At 44.8% G+C, this 18,612-nt stretch overlaps 1 protein-coding gene across 3 annotated transcripts in view; it reads left to right on the top strand.

Annotated features, from left to right (window-relative positions):
- The window catches only part of TTK (TTK protein kinase), a 184,222-nt gene extending 166,037 nt beyond the window's left edge, over positions 1-18,185 (top strand). For all 3 annotated transcript variants that reach the window (XM_033938823.1, XM_033938822.1, XM_033938824.1), the window contains one exon: positions 17,438-18,185. In XM_033938823.1, the coding sequence (XP_033794714.1) occupies positions 17,438-17,524 (87 nt within the window). In that variant the 3' untranslated portion in view covers positions 17,525-18,185. The remainder of the gene's footprint in view (positions 1-17,437) is intronic.
- Positions 18,186-18,612: the final 427 nt, after the last annotated feature.

Below are 18,612 nucleotides of genomic sequence, written 5' to 3'. Positions count from 1 at the left end.
GGAGTTGAGGGAGGTTAGTTGAGAGAATTGGGGAGGATGGGACTTGGTAAAAAAATGCTACTTCAGCCTACACATGCTGAGGAAAGTAAGATCCTATTTCCATCAAAAACATTTCGCTGTTCTTGTCCAATCCATCATCCTCTCCAGATTGGACTACTGCAATTCTATTTTCATAAGCCTAACGAAGAAAAACCTTCACAAATTCCAACGGATTCAAAATGCCGCGGCCAAGCTTATCTTTGCAAAAAGTAAATTCGATCACGTCTCACCGCTTCTTTCCAAGCTTCATTGGCTCCCGATAATTTCCAGAGTTCACTTCAAATGCATCTGCCTAACTTTCAAGATCCTCCACGGCATCCTTCCTCCATTAATTCCACTCACCTGGAATTCCTCAAATCTCAATACCATCAGACCCACCCAAAAACTAAAATTATCCTTCCCCTCACTAAAAGACATCTCCCACCCAGGAAAACTGGGGACCTCCCTCCTCTTCAGATTCATCGAGCTCTGGAACAGCCTTGCCTCCCCTCTTCGGAACCTGAATGCCCTCGAACCCTTCCGTAAACATCTGAAAACCTGGCTTTTCTCAAAAACCTAACACTCCCTCCTCTTCTGATATCCCAGCCCGCTAACATTCTCCCCCTCTGATCTTCACCCATCCCTCCCTTGGAGTTCCTTTCTCATTACAATTCTTGTAAACTGTGCCGAGCTCTACAAATGTGGAGATGGTGCGGTATATAAACCCAAGATTTAGTTTAGTTTAGTTTAGGAATAACCAGGAGATAGAGAATCAGGTATACAGGAGCTAGGTTTGACTTAGTAGAGGATAATACTTGCGAGTGTTGGGATGGCCAGATGAGACAGAGTATGTGTGTCCAGGTTGGCTTTAGCATGCAATTGGTGCGGCATGCAGGAGGCTAGAGTCATGTAGGTACTTAGTAGTTGAGTCAGTCCGAGCTGTTGATAAGACATGCAAGAGGATAGAGTCATGCAAATACTTAGCTGTTGAGTTGGTCCGGGATGCTGGTGGGATATCCTGGTCTAGGTTGGAGTGGTTGAAGTTTGTTGTTTGCAGGAGTTTGTTGCAGAAGTTTATTGTTTGCAGGAGGTTCCCTCGTTTGCTGGGAAGTTTTGAATGGTCGGTTCTGGAAGCTGGATAGGAGGTGATTTTATGCTCCGCTCAGCCGCTTCGCAAAGGCGCGCGCTAGCCAGTGCGCCGAATGGCTGCGCCCCGTTGGGCAGCCGAAGTAAAGTTCTCCCGGCAGGGGCTGGGGGGCAGAGCAAGCTCACATGCCCGGCCCAGCAGTAAGGAAGGCGTCGGGTGAGGCGGCTGGGGCTGGAACTGAGGCAGGCAGCTGCCGAAGAAAAGTTCTCCCGGCAGGTAGGCAGGCTCAGAACCGCAAGGCAAAGGCAGCAGCGGCTGCAAGATGGCTCCTCCGAGGTTGGGCAGCCGAAGTAAAGTTCTCCCGGCAGGGGCTGGGGGATGGAGCAAGCTCGCACGCCCGGCCCAGCAATAAGGAAGGCGTCGGGTGAGGCGGCTGGGGCTGGAACTGAGGCAGGCAGCTGCTGAAGAAAAGTTCTCCCGGCAGGTAGGCAGGCTCAGAACCGCGAGGCAAAGGCAGCAACGGCTGCAAGATGGCTCCTCCGAAGTTGTAAAGACTATTAGCTGTAGTTTATCATACCTTAACAAGATACATTACTAATCATATCCATCACAAACTATTAACTGCTGAAAATCTTCAATTCAGACATAATAAAATTTTCTCTAAAAGAGACTAATAAGATGGATCCCGTGTTGACTGGGATCCCGTAGATTCTCCTCATCCAACAGTGGCTTTGATGCTGGCTTTTCAATTCACTGCCCTTCTGTATTCTTAACAATTTGGCCCAAAAATAGTGTGACCATATGGCTCCAGAAAAAAGGGGACGGATTGAGACATCCGGGTTTTACTTCCATTGAAAGCAATGGAAATAAGGAGAACAGATTGAGACATCTTGGTTGCTTTCAATGGAAGTAAAACCCGGATGTCTCAATCCGCCCCTTTTTTCTGGAGCCATATGGTCACACTACCCAAAAACCACACAGCATTTTATTTTACTTTTCTTAGTCAGCAACAAACTTTTAGCTTGTTTTTAGCTGATTCAAGAAATTACCATTTCCTCAAGATCTTGGGCAACTAAATAATCCCCACTATCATTATAGGAGTTCAAACCTTCCTTCCTTCCATATCTTCAGAACATAAAGACAGTTTCTCTCAGAGCTTCCTAATCATGGGAGTTCTACCCGAACTTTATAATATGGTGTGTCCTTGAAGCTGGATAATTTCTGTTCATCTGCTGACTGGCTTCCAGTTCTGTTGCTGCTCTGCTTTACTGCGGCAAGATCCTCCCTTTTCTTTCCCTGCATTTGGGTGACTAAAACTAAATCTAGGTGTGTTTTCTGCCTAAGGTTGACTGAAGCTGTTTCAGTTCTAGGTTTTGAATTTACCTGTCCTTGTTTAGCTGGGATTTATAGTCCTGATTTTAAAGGATTAGACTTCATGCTAGGAAATAATAAACAGGCATTAGGTAGCTTGGACTCAGTCTGAAAACTGATTTTAGACAATAATTTCCCATTCTGTAGTACCCTAGGGTTATCAAGTTTCAAGTTTATTAAAAAATTTGATTAATCGCTTATTCAAAATTGTAAGCGATGTACAAAAAGTAAAATTACAAATTTCAGGGAGGGACAAAACAAACAATTATGACTAGACAGAACATACCAAATAAAAGGGAAAAAATGGGTAAAGAAATACAAATTGTTGATAGCAGTGGCGTACCTAGGGTATGTGGCACCCGGGGCCCATCATTTTTTGACACCCCCCCCCATCTATATGAAAAATATGATTTTTAGTACCAATCTACATATCGCACCACAAGAGTGTACCTAGGAAAAGGCTGCATCTTAAACACTGCAGTGAGCACTAGAACACCAACACATACATTGTAAAACTAAACAAGCCAGATCCCGCACAGTCAATTGGTCCTGTAGTCAATGCCAACTGAAAACTATGTCTTTTTCAGAACACACAGAACAGAGATACACCCTCGCCCAAAATGGAATAATCACAAACTAAAAATAGAAATATGTAGACAAAAGTTAAACTGATCCGCCAAGAAACCAGACCCTGGATACAATGCAACACCACAAAAAACAGTAACACATGTCCTCTAATACAGTGCAAAATATAAAGACAGTAGATGTAAATTTGAAAAAACTGATACATAACAATCACCACTTTATAAATTAACAAATAAAAATAAAACAAATAATGAGAAATAAAAAAATACCATTTTATTGGACTAATCCCCGTAAGCTCGGTCCCCATCCCCGCAAACCACCTGATTCCATCCACACAAGCCTTGAATTGTTTATATTAAAGTATAAAAAGAAACAATATTCTGTACAATTGTCAATTTATAAATCAGCGTCTTCTCCCCACTCTCTTCCCCATTTCCCTTCAGCATCCTCAGCCCACTCTCTCTCCACTTTCCTTCAGCGCACGCACATAAAAACAAGCAAGTAATTTTATATCATTTTCATTCTATTCATTCATAGAAATTAAAGTCTAGATAATGCCAGTCACATAACAAAACATGATTTTACAAAAATAATTCCCTGCAGTCAAGCCTGCAAGGATTACTAGATGTCTTTCAGCAGTTCCCCTCCCTCCCTCCCCCTTACCTTTGTGGCCAAGTCAAAATGATCTACCAACAATAAAATTTTAAAAACACAAAGCACGCTGTACGCAGAGAAAATGTTAATTATCATTTATATTCCGCGGGGTTTCAAAGAGGTCAAGGCAGATGACTTTATGCAATGTCACCTCAGTAACAACTATACAAAAATAGACAAATATTCCCCCTCCCTTTTTACTAAACTGCGATAGCGGTTTTTAGCGTAGGGAGCTGCGCTGAATGCCCCACGCTGCTCTCGACGCTCATAGGCTCCCTGCGCTAAAAAACTCTATTGCGGTTTAGTAAAAGGGGGGCCATAGTGCAAAATATAGACAGCAGATATAAATTTTCAAAACGGACACCTTTTGATCACTAAGTTGAAAATAAAATCATTTTTCCTACTTTTTTGTCTGGTGATTTCATGAGTCTCTGGTCCTTCTTCTGGTCCTTCTTCTTTCTCTCTCCCCCTGGCTCCCCTCTTTATTTCTGCCTTTCTTTCTCTCTCCTCCTGGCCCCCCTCTTTCTTTCTGCCTTTCTTTCTCTCCCCCTTGACCCCCCTCTTTATTTCTGCCTTTCTTTCTCTCCCCTTTGTCCCCCTCTTTCTTTCTGCCTTTCTTTCTCTCTCCCCCTGGCCCTCCTCTTTCTTTCTGCCTTTCTTTCTCTCCCCCTTGACCCCCTCTTTATTTCTGCCTTTCTTTCTCTCCCCTTGGTCCCCCTCTTTCTTTCTGCCTTTCTTTCTCTCTCCCCCTGACCCCTCTTTATTTCTGCCTTTCTTTCTCTCTCCCCCTGGCCCCCCCTCTTTATTTTTTCCTTTCTTTCTCTCTCCCCCTAGCCCGCACAAAGCCATCGTGCCGATTTCTCCACTTCCACGATTCTTTCCCTACCCTCACCCCCAAGCCAGCAGCCGATTTCTCCCTGCTCCTTCCCCGATGTCCTGATGTCCTGAACTTCATCGGGCAGCAGCAGCATTCACAATTCACTGCTGTTGCCCGCTTCAGGCCTTCCTCTCTGTCGGGTCCTGTCTTCATGAAAACTGGAAGTAGGCAGGACCCGGCAGAGAACAAGGCCTGAAGCCGGCAACAGCAGCGAATTGTAAACGCTGCTGCTGCCCGAAGAAGGTAATGGAGCACCGAGGCAGTCCGCTTCTCCCCCCTCCCAGCCGAACCCCCGCTGACCCTCCTATCTCCCCCCCCCCCCCGTGAACCTTTCCGACCTTCCCAGCGAGAGCAGCAAACCTCCTTCGCGGCTTTCTCCTCCCTCTGCCGCGTTACTGATGATGTCATCAGTGATGCGGCAGAGGAAGGATAAAGCCGACGCTACTGCAGGGAGGTTTGCTGCTTTCGCTGGGAGGGTCGGAAAGGTTCACTTGGGGGGGGAGAGATAGGATGGTCAGCGGGGTTTCGGCTGGGAGGGGGGAGAAGCGGTCTGCCTTGGTGTTCCAAGGCCTGGCGCCATTACCTTTTTCGATAATGGCGCCGATGCTGCTTTCGCTGGGAGGGTAGGAGCGCGATAGGGACCGGGCCAGCTGTGCACCCCCCCCCCTAAGGCGGCACCCGGGATGGACCTCCCCCTCGCCCCCCTTGGTACGCTACTGCCCTGGGGAAACAGCCTGCAACAAGATCGCGCGATGCCAGAGATCTTTGCCTGCTTCGGCTGTTTCCTCCGCCGCGGTCCCGCCCCTCCTCTGACATCAGAGGAGGGGCAGGACTGTGGCGAGGAAACAGTCGAAGCAGGCAAAGATCTCTGGCATCGCGATCTTGCTGCAGGCTGTTTCTAGACGCGACACCCGGCGCAGGGGGGAGAAACTGGACCGGACCGGGAGCACCCCCTCAGGGCTTGGTACCCGGGGCGGACCGCCCCTCCCGCCCCCCCTTGGTACGCCACTGGTTGATAGTAAATAAGACAAATAAGGAAAAAAAACAACAGGAAGGGTAAAAGCGGTAGACTTGAAATAAGTCAAAAAATAGAATTCATTAGAGCTCCTAATCTAGCTTTCTAGCAGTCAAATGCATCTTTAAAAAGAAAGCATTTTAACTTGCTCTTGGTTCTGGTTTGTGCAGGAACCTGTGCCAATCTGCCTCTGTCTTTAACTGCCCCTGGACTCTGCAGGTTTTCCTCACTGCTCACAGGTTCCTCCCTGTGACAAAATAAACTGGGCCTCTCAGTTTTACAACCCATCCATTCTAGGCATTGGATACATTTTTGGGTTTAGAAACTGCATTAACCTTCCTTGATAATCTGTCTGACATGGGAACCTGTACAATGGGTGATGAACAGTTGCTTGAACTTTGTTATAAAAGAATTTACAAGCGTCTCTTTTACTGTCGCTGGCTTTATGGAATTCAGTAAAGAGATAGTTGGATTAGCACTCCAGGGACTGTGATAATGTTATGGCGTGTGAGAAGTCTTCAGTCTAGTATGTTGGAGAATTTAGTGAACCACTTGCTCCAAATCTGCTTTATGGGCTGCTGAAAGTTGGACCCAAAGGGAACTTAAAAGTCGAGACTATATGATGGAATCTCAAGTTCAAAATCATCTTCCTAGACCAGAGCTGAGGTTGTAGAAGTCCACTCTTTCTGCAAATTCAAATAGATTTTAGCAGGTTTTTGTTTTATCAGGTTCAGCAACATTGTATCTTACAGGTCTTACTTTTACAGGGACTTCATAGGGCCCCTGCGACCTGCACAGCTACTTATTATCTGATGAAGGCAGGACAACCAAAACCTATCTTTGGTTGAAAGATCCTCCAGTCTGCAGAGTGGTTTGCATGTTCAGATCTGCCCTACTTGAGCCACCTTCAGGGAAAAAATGATTGCTAACTTTCCTGCTTTTATAAGTCATTACTGCATCTACAAGACATAATCAACCAAGTTTTGTCCTGAGCTGGGTTCTTCTCACAGTTTTCTTTGACAAATTCAGAATTCCCCTGGGTCATTTTCCATATAGTATTTTGAATGGGAAAGAACCCTGTTGAGCTCTGGGGCACTTCCCTCACACTGAGTAGTATATATAGAAGTGGCATGTCTCAAATTTTGAAGAATATAGAAAATGGTCATACAATCCAAATATAAAAAGAACCAACGGCCTCCAGAGATTGAGACAATTGGGGTATTTATTGTTGGACCAGACACAGCCCGAAACACCTGCATCAGAGGTCGTCTGATGATATTAAAACATCTATTAAAAAAAAAAGCTCACTGAAACACCTGAACTGATAGAAATCAGAGTTCTTCATTTTCTAAGGAGCCGAGAAGCCGTGGCCTTAGGTTTCTTCTCAGCGCATCAAACTTAGATATCTTTTTGCACCGTAGCAATTTACTTTTCTTTAACGCTTGGTAGACTGGTATAGTCCTTACGAATGGGTTATATACCTCACTGCTAGCAGCAGGTGGAGACTGAGAGCAAACTTGTATATCAGTATAGCTTCCCCCTAGAAATCCAGTCTATCTCAAGTCTCCATAGCAGGTGTTAAGGCTTTTCGGCTCCCCTCTTAGCACTGTTGTAACTTTGTTTGGACTACTGGGTTCACCTTTTGTGCCGGATAGAGCTTGGACGGGTTATGTTTGGGGATCCGTCAGACCTCAGAAAATTACTCAAAACGCACCTTTTCCAAGAATAGGCCCTTTAACCCCTTTCCACCTGCACCTACCCCTTTTCCCATTCTCCCCCGGCCCCCCTTTGCTCCCCCCTCCCCTTACATGATCTCTCTCCTATCTTTCCTCTACCTTCCTTCCCTCTCTTTATTGCTGCTTTTTATTTTTGATAAAACTCTGTTTATCGCTCCCACGCTCCCTTTCTTTACTGCTGTAACTCTGCTCAAAATATTGTAAATCCGTGTGTCAGCATGGATCTTAATTAATGGATGTGAACCACCTAGAACTTTTTGGGGTGTGGCGGTATACAAGAATAAAATTATTATTATTATTAAACCCATCGGGCCTCGTGCTGGGTCCCTCCCCCCACGTTCCTCTACCTCCCTATCTTTTTGTAGAGGTGCCTCAGCAGGCGGCCTGGCCTCTTGGTTGGTCAGCCCTCCAGCTCTGAGAGCCATGGAGTCTGTTCTTACTTAGAAAAAAAAAATCCTGAGGTGTGCTGGTCTACAGGGCTCATTTCCCTGTAAAACTGCTTGTTTTTCTGTGTTTTTCTCAACTAACCGGCACTTTTTCTTTCAGCTAGGGCATTTTCCAGCACAATGAGCACTTTTAAAGGGAAAAAGTGCTCATTATGTTCCAGACGCGAGGTACTTCGGCCAGCCTGTGCAAGCGTTGTGCAGGCCAGAGCAGTGGGGCAGCCTCGTTGGCAGCGGATGCCGGCGGCCACGGCGCCCTGCTGATGGTACCTTGTGAGTCTGCTATGGATTGTGGGGAAGCTTGGGCTTCCCCTGATGCTCATGTGGAGGGTTCCCCAGCCGCCGATGGTCAGAGAGAAAAGGATTCCCTTGCTGCCTGAGCGGCTGGGATTCCCTTTTTGCATCAGTTGGTTCCTTGGCCTCAGCGTCAGGAAAGTCCCAGGCTTTTCAGATGCGGCAGGCCACAGGAGCTCCGATTTTGGCAGGAATCTCCTCTGTCCTCTCCGTTACCTCAGGTGATCTTCCCTCTGTTCTGGAAATACAGGGGCAAGGTATGGCAGGGTCCCCTGCTATGGCAGGGAGTCCCTTGGGGCCGCCGGGGGTCTTTCCCCCTGAATTTGTGTGGGCACTTTGTAAAGCTCATGTGCTGGCATCAGGAGATTCTGTGTCCACTCCGGGGGGGGTTCCCCCCCGACATTTCCCCCCTGACATTCCCCCCAAAAAATTTCCCCCCTGACATTTTCCCCTGTGCGACCCCACACAGTAGAGATTTTGCCCCCCTCTACTCCTCTCTCAGCCAAATGCCCAAGGGTCTCTTGGGATGAGGATTTTTGCACAGAGGAACAGGATGTAATTGAGGACCTGGACCCTTGGGGAGATTTCCAGGATCCTCTTGGGGGGTCGGATTCCCACAGCGAGGGGTTCGAGCACCCCTCAGCTGGTGAAGATGCGTCAATGGTGCACATTTTTCAGCGAGAGGAGCTTCATGAGCTAATTCTTCAGGTTTCCTCGGTTTTGCACTTTGAGGACACTGTATCGGAGCCCCCACGTACAGTGGACCTCTTGCTTAAGGGGATCCGCTCTGCTTCCTGTTCTTTTCCTATGCATCAAGATATTCAGGATATGCTCGCTCAGTGGCATGTGCTGGAAGCTCCCTTTTGTTTTGCGAGCTCCATGGCCCGCCTGTATCGCATTCATGAAGGGGATAGGGTCACTCTGAAGTCTGGCACTGCTAGCCTTGCAGCCCTTTCTGATGGGCAAGGCAGTCGGACAATGCCACAGCGGTGGCCTATGTCAATCATCAGGGGGGCACCAGGAGCACTTTGGCAAAGGAGGCAGCTCTGCTCATGGTCTGGGCGGAGTCTTACCTTTACGAACTGTTGGCTTCCCACATAGTCGGAGTAGAGAATGTTCAAGCGGACTTCCTAAGTCGTCACGTGCTAGATCCTGGAGAGTGGTGTCTCAGCCCGGTGGCTTTTCAGTTGATAGTGCAGTCTTGGGGTCAGCCCCTCATAGACCTGATGGTCACAAGTATCAACGCCAAAACACCCCGCTTCTTCAGTCATCGCAGAGATGGTCAGGCCGAGGGCCTGGATGCTCTGGTTCAACCATGGCCAATGGAGGGGCTGTTGTATGTGTTCCCTCCGTGGCCATTAGTGGGCAGAATTCTTCTCCGCATAATTCACCATCCGGGCTTCCTGGTTCTGGTGGCTCCGGATTGGCAGGGGTATTCAGATAAAGTGATCTCGACTCTCTTGGGGTTATGGAGGCTTTCTACCTCTCAGGCTTATGTAAAGGTTTGGTGTCTCTTTGAGGAGTGGTGTAATGCGCATGGAGTGGGGTTTTTTTTTTTTTTTTTTTTTTTTGCGCTTCCCTGCCTAACATCTTAGAGTTCTTGCAGGATGGCCTGGATAGGGGTCTTCTCTCCGGGTTCAGCTTGCGGCATTGTCAGCCTTTTGTGGGTTGTTGAAAGGTCAGCGTTAGACTGCCATTCCTGGTGTGATTCGCTTCTTGCGGGTAGCCAAATTGCTTCGGCTTCCCGTCCGACTCTCTGTTCTATCTTGGGATCTGAATCCAGTTTTGTCAGTTCTTTTGAACCGTTGGGTGACTCTTCTTTGAAGGACCTTACTCTTAAAGCAGTGTTCTTGATGGCCATTACTTCAGCTACATGTGTTTCTGATCTGCAGGCTTTCTCTTGTAGGGCTCCCTTCTTGGACTTTTCTAAGTCTTCACATTCCTCCGAAGTTCTAACCCTGCTACAGAGTTTAGTGTCATCCGCAAATTTTATAACTTCACACTTCGTCCCTGTTTCTAAGTCATTAATAAATACATTGAACAGCAGCGGTCCGAGTACCGACCCCTGCGGAACACTGCTCGTGACCCTCCTCCAGTCCGAGTAGTGGCCCTTCACTCCAACCCTTTGCTTTCTGCCTGCCAACCAGTGTTTAACCCATCTGTATACGTCCCCTTCCACCCTGTGGTTCCACAGCTTCCTAAGTAGCCGCTCATGAGGTACCTTGTCAAAGGCTTTTTGGAAGTCGAGATAAATGATGTCTATGGGTTTCCCTTTGTCCATCTGGCTGTTTATCTCTTCAAAGAAGTGCAGTAAGTTCGTTTGGCACGATCTTCCTTTGCAGAAGCCATGCTGGCTCACTTTCATTAGTCCATTTTTTTTCTGTGTGCTCACAGATACTTCTACAAGCTTACCGGCCTCGTCAGTCGAGTTGTTCTCTTCACATTCTATGAGTAGGTCATCTTTGCCTTTTGATTCAGATCTCAGGTATCAATACTTCAGAGAGGCTTCACCCTCATTCTCTGCAATGAGAGCAACCTTGAGGTCACCTTCTCCTCAACGAAGTCGTACCTCTTCAGATCAGGTATCCTTTACGAAGTTTCTCTGTCAAATGAGTAAAGATCTTAACATCTAATACTCTAAGGAATATTTAGAAGAATTGGGTAAGCCTCATTCTCCTAGGGAGGCCCTCAAATTACCCATCAATGGCATTCTTTCTCAAACCTTCAAAAGAAATCTTGAGACACCATATTCCATTCCAGCTGTGTCAGCAAAGTTGGAATCTCGTTACAGGATGGTCCACTGTAAGGGATTTGAAAAGTCTCAATTATCCAATCAGTCTCTTCTCGTGGAGTCTTCTTTGAAAATCACCAAACCTGCCAAGGTTTATGTCACTATCCCTCCTGGAAGAGAGGGCAGGACCATGGACAAGTTTGATAGTCAGCTATACCAAAATTCAATGATGACAAACCAAATTTTGAACTACAACTTTGTCTTCACCTCTTATCTCAAGCATTTGATCAACACCATGCCTGATTTTTTTCAAATATCTTCCTCAACATCAAACTTTCAGAGTTTCCATAAATGCATAACACTCTGGGTCAACTTCGCATGCATATAGTTCAAGCTGCATATGATGCGTTTGAAATGTTCTCTAGAGTCACTGCGTTCTCGGTGGTGATGTGCCGCCTTGCCTGGCTCCGCACTGTGGATACGAATCTGAATCTTCAAGATCACCTAGCTAACAACCCATGCCAGGGCAATGAGTTGTTTGATGACTCTATTGAGGCAGCTACCAAGCGCTTATCAGACCATGAGAAGTCGTTTCCTTCCATCATCAGGCCAAAGCCAAAGCTTTCCACTGCCAAGGGTTATAGGCCTATTCCATCATCCCAGAGGCATTTTCCTCAGAAGGCAGCCCCTTATTCAAGGCCGCTTCCTAAGAAACAACAGCAGCAGTAACAATGGCAGCAAAAACCTCAGACTTCTGCTGCACTTAAAGCCTCTCAGTCTTTTTGACCTAACACAGCATAACCTCAATCATTCTGCCTCTGTCCTCTCCTCTTCCCATTGGGGGTTGTCTCCATCATTTTTACCGGCGATGGGAACTCATTACATCCAACCTCTGGGTCCTCTCAGTACTCAGAGAGGGTTATTCTCTTCATTTCATCCAGATTCCACCAAATTTTCCCCCAAGACAGTATCCTTCCAGTCTGTCGCAGACCACCCTTCTTCTTCAGGAAACTCAAGCTCTGCTTCATCTCCATGCCATTGTGGAAGTTCCCCTGGAACAGCAGAGCAGGGATTTTTACTCCCGTTACTTCATGTTCCAAAGAAGACGGGGGATCTGTGACCTATATTGGATCTCAGAGCTCTCAACAAATTTCTTGTTGGAGAAAAATTTTGGATGCTGTCTCTAGCATCCTTGTATCCTCTTCTAAATCAGAACGATTGGTTATGCTCTCTGGATCTAAAAGAGGCTTACACTCACATTCCCATTCATCCAGCCTCTCGCAAATTCCTCAGATTTCGGGTGGGAAATCATCATTTTCAGTACAGAGTGCTACCTATCGGCCTGGCATCAACTCCCAGAGTGTTCACCAAGTGCCTCGTAGTAGTAGCAGCAGCTCCGCACAACCATGGTCTTCAGGTTTTCCCGTACCTGGACAATGGCTCATCAAAGATTCAACATCTCAGGGGGTTATTGGAGCGACTCAATGGACTACTTGGTTTCTCCAAAGTTTGGGGTTCAAAATCAACTTTCCAAAATCCCAGCTACAACCCTCTCAGATTCTACAGTTCATTGGAGCTGTTTTGGACACTGTGCAACTCAGAGTATTCCATCCTAAAGGTCAGGATGCTCTTATTCGACTTTGTCACAAAGTATCATCCCTCACTTCACTCTCAGTGAGACACATGATGGTTCTCCTAGGTCATATGGCCTCTACAGTTCACGTGACTCCTTTTGCCAGACTTCATCTCAGAATTCCCTGGCATCTCAGTGGGCACAGGCTTTCGACCCACTCTGAGCACATTACAGTGACTATTTCATTGAGACAGTCTCTTCACTGGTGGGTGCTCTCTTTCAGTCTCTCCAGAGGTTAACTGTTTCACACGCCCCCTCATCAGAAGGTCCTCACGACAGATTCCTCAACCTATGCTTGGGAGGCTCATCTTGATGGTCTCCGTACTCAAGGCAATTGGTCCAGCACAGATCATCAGTGTCATAAATCTGTTGGAACTCGGAGCAATCTTCAGTGCTCTCAAAGCTTTTCAGCATCTTCACGATCAAGTAGTCCTCATTCATAATAATTATAATAATAATAACAGTTTATATACCGCAGTACCGTTAAGTTCTATGCGGTTTACAAAAGATTAGTGAAGTACAAGTTGAGAGAACTTAGGGGAAGGGGGAACAATAGGGGGAAAGGGCAAGAGAACCGTTAAAGAGGGGAAAGAGAGGAACGGGTCAACTGTCTAGGTATTTCAGGAACAGGTGAGTTTTGAGGCGTTTCCTGAATACCTCGTATGTGGTGGGCGATAGGAGTTGTTCTAGGTCTTTACCCCATAGAGCTGCTTGATGTGAGAGAAGGTGCTCATAGTGTTTTTTTAGTTTGCAACCTTTAACCGGGGGAGAAACGAAGTGCAAGTGGGAGCTTCTCTTGTGTCTGTTGACAATCAAGTCGCCATGTACTATGTCAATAAGCAGGGAGGAACAGGATCTTTCCCTCTGCTAGAAAGCTCAAAAGGTGTGGAATTGGGCAATCCGTCACAACACCTTTTTGAAAGCGGTCTACATGCAAGGAGAGAAAAACTGTCTGGCGGACAAATTGAGTCGTCTTCTACAACCTCACAAATGAAAACTCAATTCCTCGCCTCTCCATCACTCAGATAGATCTCTTTGCATCTCCCCACAACAACAAACTGCCTCATTTCTGTTCCAGGATATATACTCTCCTCACTGTCTGGAGGCAGATTTGTTTCTTCTGGAATGGACAAATCATTTTCTGTATGCATTTCCTCCATTCCCTCTCAAAATCAAGACACTTGTCAAACTCAAACAAGAACATGCCACCATGATTCTGATAGCTCCTCGGTGGCCTAGACAACCTTTGTTCTCCCTTGTACTTCAACTCAGCAGCAGGAAGCCACTACTTATACCAGTTTTTCCGTCTCTGCTTACAGAGTCAGGGTTGTCTACTTCATCTAACCTGCAGTCTCTGCACCTGACAGCTTGGTACCTCTCAACGTAACTGCCACTCTCCAGTTCTCTCAATCTGTCAAGGACATTTTAGAGGCTTCTAGAAAGCCTATCACTAGGCAATGTTACAACCAGAAATGGACTAGATTTTCTGCTTGATGCACCATTCATCACAAGGAGCCTCAATCTTCCTCCTTGTCTTCAGTCTTAGATTACCTGTTCCATTTATCTCAGTTGGGTCTCAAATCAACATCCATTCGAGTCCATCTCAGTGCAACTGCTGCTTTCCATCAGCCTATCGAAGGGAAACCCCTTTCTTATCCTGTGGTTTTCAGATTTATGAAAGGACTTTCAATGTCAAGCCACCTCTCAAACCTCCTCCAGTGGTTTGGGATCTCAATGTTGTTCTTGCTCAGTTGATGAAGTTTCCATTTGAACCAATGGCTTCAGCTCGTCTCGAATATCTCACAGTCAGTGAGCTACAAGCTTCAGTAGCAGACCCACCTTTCACAGTATTCCATCATGACAAGCTGGTCCTCCGTACTCATCCTAAATTCTTACCTAAGGTTGTTTCAGAATTTTATCTCAATCAATCTATTGTACTTCCAGTGTTTTTTCCAAAGCCTCATTCTCATCCTGGAAAACAGCTCTTCATACTCTGGACTGTAAGTGTGCTTTGGCTTTCTACTTGCAAAGGACTAAGCCACACAGATCTGCTTCTCAACTCTTTGTCTGCTTTAATCCAAACAGGTTGGGATATCCAGTTTCTAAGCGCACCATCTCTAACTGGTTGGCTGCTGGCATCTCTTTCTGCTGTGCTCAGGTAGGACTGCATCTACAGGGTCAAGTCAGAGCCATGACGGCATCTGTTGCTTTCCTTAGATTTACTCTTATCGAGGAAATCTGCAAGGCTGACACTTAGTCCTCGGTTCATACCTCCTGAATTGCCAACACTCCCACCATCCCATTCTGGTTAGCTTGGAGGTCACCCATATGTGAGAATATGCTGCCTGCTTGTCCTGGGATAAAGGCAGCCCATTTACTTACCATAACAGGTGTTATCCAGGGACAGCAGTTAAATATTCTTACAACCCACCCATCTCCCCTGGTTGGCTACTTGGCTGGCTATCTAAACTGAGGAGACGCGCCCTACGTTGGGCGGGAGGGCACTCGCGCATGCGTGGTGCGGCAGTCGTGAACTTTCTAAAAGTTCTTCAAGCATGTCTGCTTGCGAAGCTCTCCGCATCAAGGCTCCATGGATGATGTCAACCATATGTGAGAATATCTGCCTGCTGTCCCTGGATAACACCTATTACGGTAAGTAACTCTGCTTTCTCTGCATTCCTTTCTACAACACTACCGTGTTGATGTTCAAGCGCATCGGGACGCAGTATTTGATGAACATGTTCTGGTGTCGGCCCTTTGGGGGTCCCACCCTTAATGGGTACTGCTTTGGTATATCCCATCCCATTCGTAAGGACTATACCAGTCTACCAAGTGATACAGAAGGAGAAATTACATTCTTACCTGCAAATTTTCTTTCGGTTAGCTTGTAGACTGGTATAGTCCCCCACTCTTTCTGTCTTTGCACGGTGATTGCAGGTTTTTGTTTTGCTCACATGCAGATTTTGTTTTTCTGCGGGTTCTAGAATTTTTCTAGGGCCGGCGAGAAGTAAGAACAGTGGCTATGGCTGCGGGGATTTTTTCTATTCTAGGATTAAGTTCTACACATGTTCCAATAGTTGTTTATAGATGTTTGTTCGGAGTGTGTGTTACTGTTTTCAGTTGAAGTCTTTCCTAGGTTCTGCTTGGCTATTCGGCAGACTGGATTTCTAGAGGGAAGCTATACTGATATACAAGTTTTTTCTCTTCTCCACCTACTGGTAGCAGTGAGGTATATAACCCATTCGTAAGGACTATACCAGTCTACAAACTAACAGAATGAAAATTAGCAGGTAAGAACCTAATTTCTCCTTATTGTACTTCTCTTCATAATTCTTAATTTTTCTAGTTTTTTACTGTAGTCATGCCTTAGAATTTGGTAAATTTTCTTCATTTTTTGGCCTTCGGGTCACTTTAAGACCTTTTTCATTTCAGGGATCATTGGCAGTTTTTCACTCAAGCTTTATAGACCATCAAGCCTTTTGACTTCTCTTCCCATTTTCTCCTCCATGTCAAGGCCATGTGACAACCCAAAATGTACAGGCTATGGCTGCCTTGATAGCTCAGTATACGCTTTGCATCTATTAAAAGCAACTTCTTGGTCGACAATCCATACATTTACTTTGCACTACTGTTGAAAGCACAACTCCAGAAGAGAGAGTTGTTTTGGGCAAGCATTTCTGCAACATCTATTCTCTACTTAAAGCCAACTTTCCCTCCAACCCTATAGGGTTTCACCAGGCTCTTGGTTATTTAATGTTTAACCTCTTCTAGAGACATGATCCTGGCAGCTTGGCAGTCCCATATGTGAGAATATTGTGCCTGCTTGTCCTTGTAGAAAGCAAAGATACTTATCTGTAGAAGGTGTTTGAGGACAGCAGGCATATATTCTCACAACCTGCCCACCTCCCCTAGTTGGCTTCATAGCTTTTTTTTTTTTTTTTTTTTTTTACTTAACTGATGATCCCGCCATCCAACATCAAGTGGAAAGGCACCAGCATGCACCTGGTATGGGCAATGCCTAAAGATTTAGAGTGTTAGTGCACTTGTCGGTGTCCATACTGCGTTCCATGGATAACATCGCCCACATATGAGAATATTTGCCTGCTGTCCTTGAAGAACACCTGCTACAGGTAAGTATCTTTGCTTTTCTGATGCAATGTCAAGAGCACCATGAAATCTGTTTGAAGTGCAATTAAGTCTGAGGAAGCACTTTCTGAAATTTTGTAATATTGGTGATAATAGTAATTTGAATAGGGAGAAGCATTTCTGAATCATAGAGGACCATTAAACCTAAATTAAACTAAAACTTAGCTTTACATACCAGGTCATCAACCAGTGGAAGCTCGACTCGGTTAACAATAATTAAAACCAATGCTAAAATTACAAGGAGATTAATTTTCAAAATGTTTAGCAAATAAAGTTTTTAATGATTTGCGGAAGAATTGGAAAGAACTAAGGGCATCTCAGAGTTAAAGGGAGTTCATTCCATAATTGAGAAAATTTAAAAGCCAATGAAAGACTGAACTTCTTGACTCCTTTAATACCTTTCCTAGAAGGAAGGGAAAGTTTAAATTGTTGAATGCCTCTAAGCATAGGAAAATCTATAAACGTTTAATAGCAGAGGAACATGGGGAATAAAAATACCATATAAAATTTTAAAAGTAATGCATATACATTTAAATTGAATCCTGAGATGAACTGGGAGCCAATGAAGGCTTAAAAGCAAAGGAGTCACATGCTCGAATTTGCTTTTTGCATAAATCAACTTAAATAGCATAACAGTAATCTAGCCTAGATAGTATAATTGATTGGACCAAGACAGAAAAATAATGTTTTGCAATTTTGCTGTTTTAGGTTGTTTGAGATCTCATTCTCCAAATAATTGTGCTCACAGAGTCCATTTAATGTGAAATATATTGTATGGTAGGTTGTAGTGACAATGTTTTCACTGCCATCTTTTATATATGATATTTTGTGTTTTATTTTGCTTCAGAGTTTATATGAACAATGCAGCATAGGCAAGAGCCTGGATGTATCTGAAATTGCAAAAGACAGTAGCCAAGCATGGACAATGAAATGAGGCTGTGAGTTTTGTTATCAGAAAGAAATCCTGGATGAACACTTACAGTGCTGAGCAGTAGATGGCATTTCCTTTTAAGTGGCTTGGAGTTCTTACATAGTTCATATACCATAATACAGGAAGACCATTGCTATAACAGAGGAGTAGTTTGTATATCAAGGTTGAAACCTGTTGAGGGAATGTTGGCCTGTTTTGTATGGCTCTCCAGTGAGAAAATAAGCCACTATGGAATTCAGGAAATGTTGGCCTGCTTTGTAAGAAACTCCAGTGAGAAAATAAGCCACTATGGAATTAAGAATTCAGGTGATCTTTTGAAGGGTTGCTGATGACCTTGTCTTTGTGGAGGAATCATCTTGTACAGGACTGCGAATAAAGGAGACGATATCCATCAACAACCTGGCATATGAAACACAAAATGATCCCTTTAGAAACCCTCTTCAGCCTTTAATTTAAGTTTTCTGCTTTTCTTTGTAACATGTTGGTAAATATGATCAATTTCAAGAAGTTGTATGTAACAGTCACAATAACAAAAGGCTTGTTTAAAAAAAATCTTGCAGCTACACTGAATTGTTAGCACTGCTTAAGTGGTATATGTACAGATCATTTTTAGGAACAAGACAGATGTAATTAAAGATCGGCACTAGTATGCCAACTAAATTTTTACAAGTCTATTAACTTTTAAGCCCTTTCTGACTAGTATAGGTGTGAGATTGTAAACTTAACCTATCACACACAATACCCATCCAGTAACAATACAATTTATTGTTTAAGAAATAGTTGCTCTTAAACATACCTCAAAGGGGGTTAAATGATTTTCAGTACCTTCAGATGTTGGTATTACTAATTGCAGATTTTTCTCACTTGTAGTTTTAGGGCATCTATTTCCCTGGTCCTTCACCTTTTAGGTTTGAGAATATTGAACTATGTATAGTGCTGCTGTAATTTCCATGGACTTTGGTGGCATTTAAATATCGAGAATGAGGCATAGTTACAAATATAGAAAAGGAGAAAGGCTTTGTTAAAATTGTGTATTTACTTTAAAGCACTTTTGTACATGTAGCATTATTTTGTTTGATTTTTTTTTTCTT

The sequence above is a fragment of the Geotrypetes seraphini genome, chromosome 3 (genome assembly GCF_902459505.1).
Source record: "Geotrypetes seraphini chromosome 3, aGeoSer1.1, whole genome shotgun sequence".
Lineage (NCBI taxonomy): Eukaryota > Metazoa > Chordata > Amphibia > Gymnophiona > Dermophiidae > Geotrypetes > Geotrypetes seraphini.
Note: the sequence above shows the minus strand (reverse complement) of the source record. Positions and strands in the feature narration are given on the sequence as shown.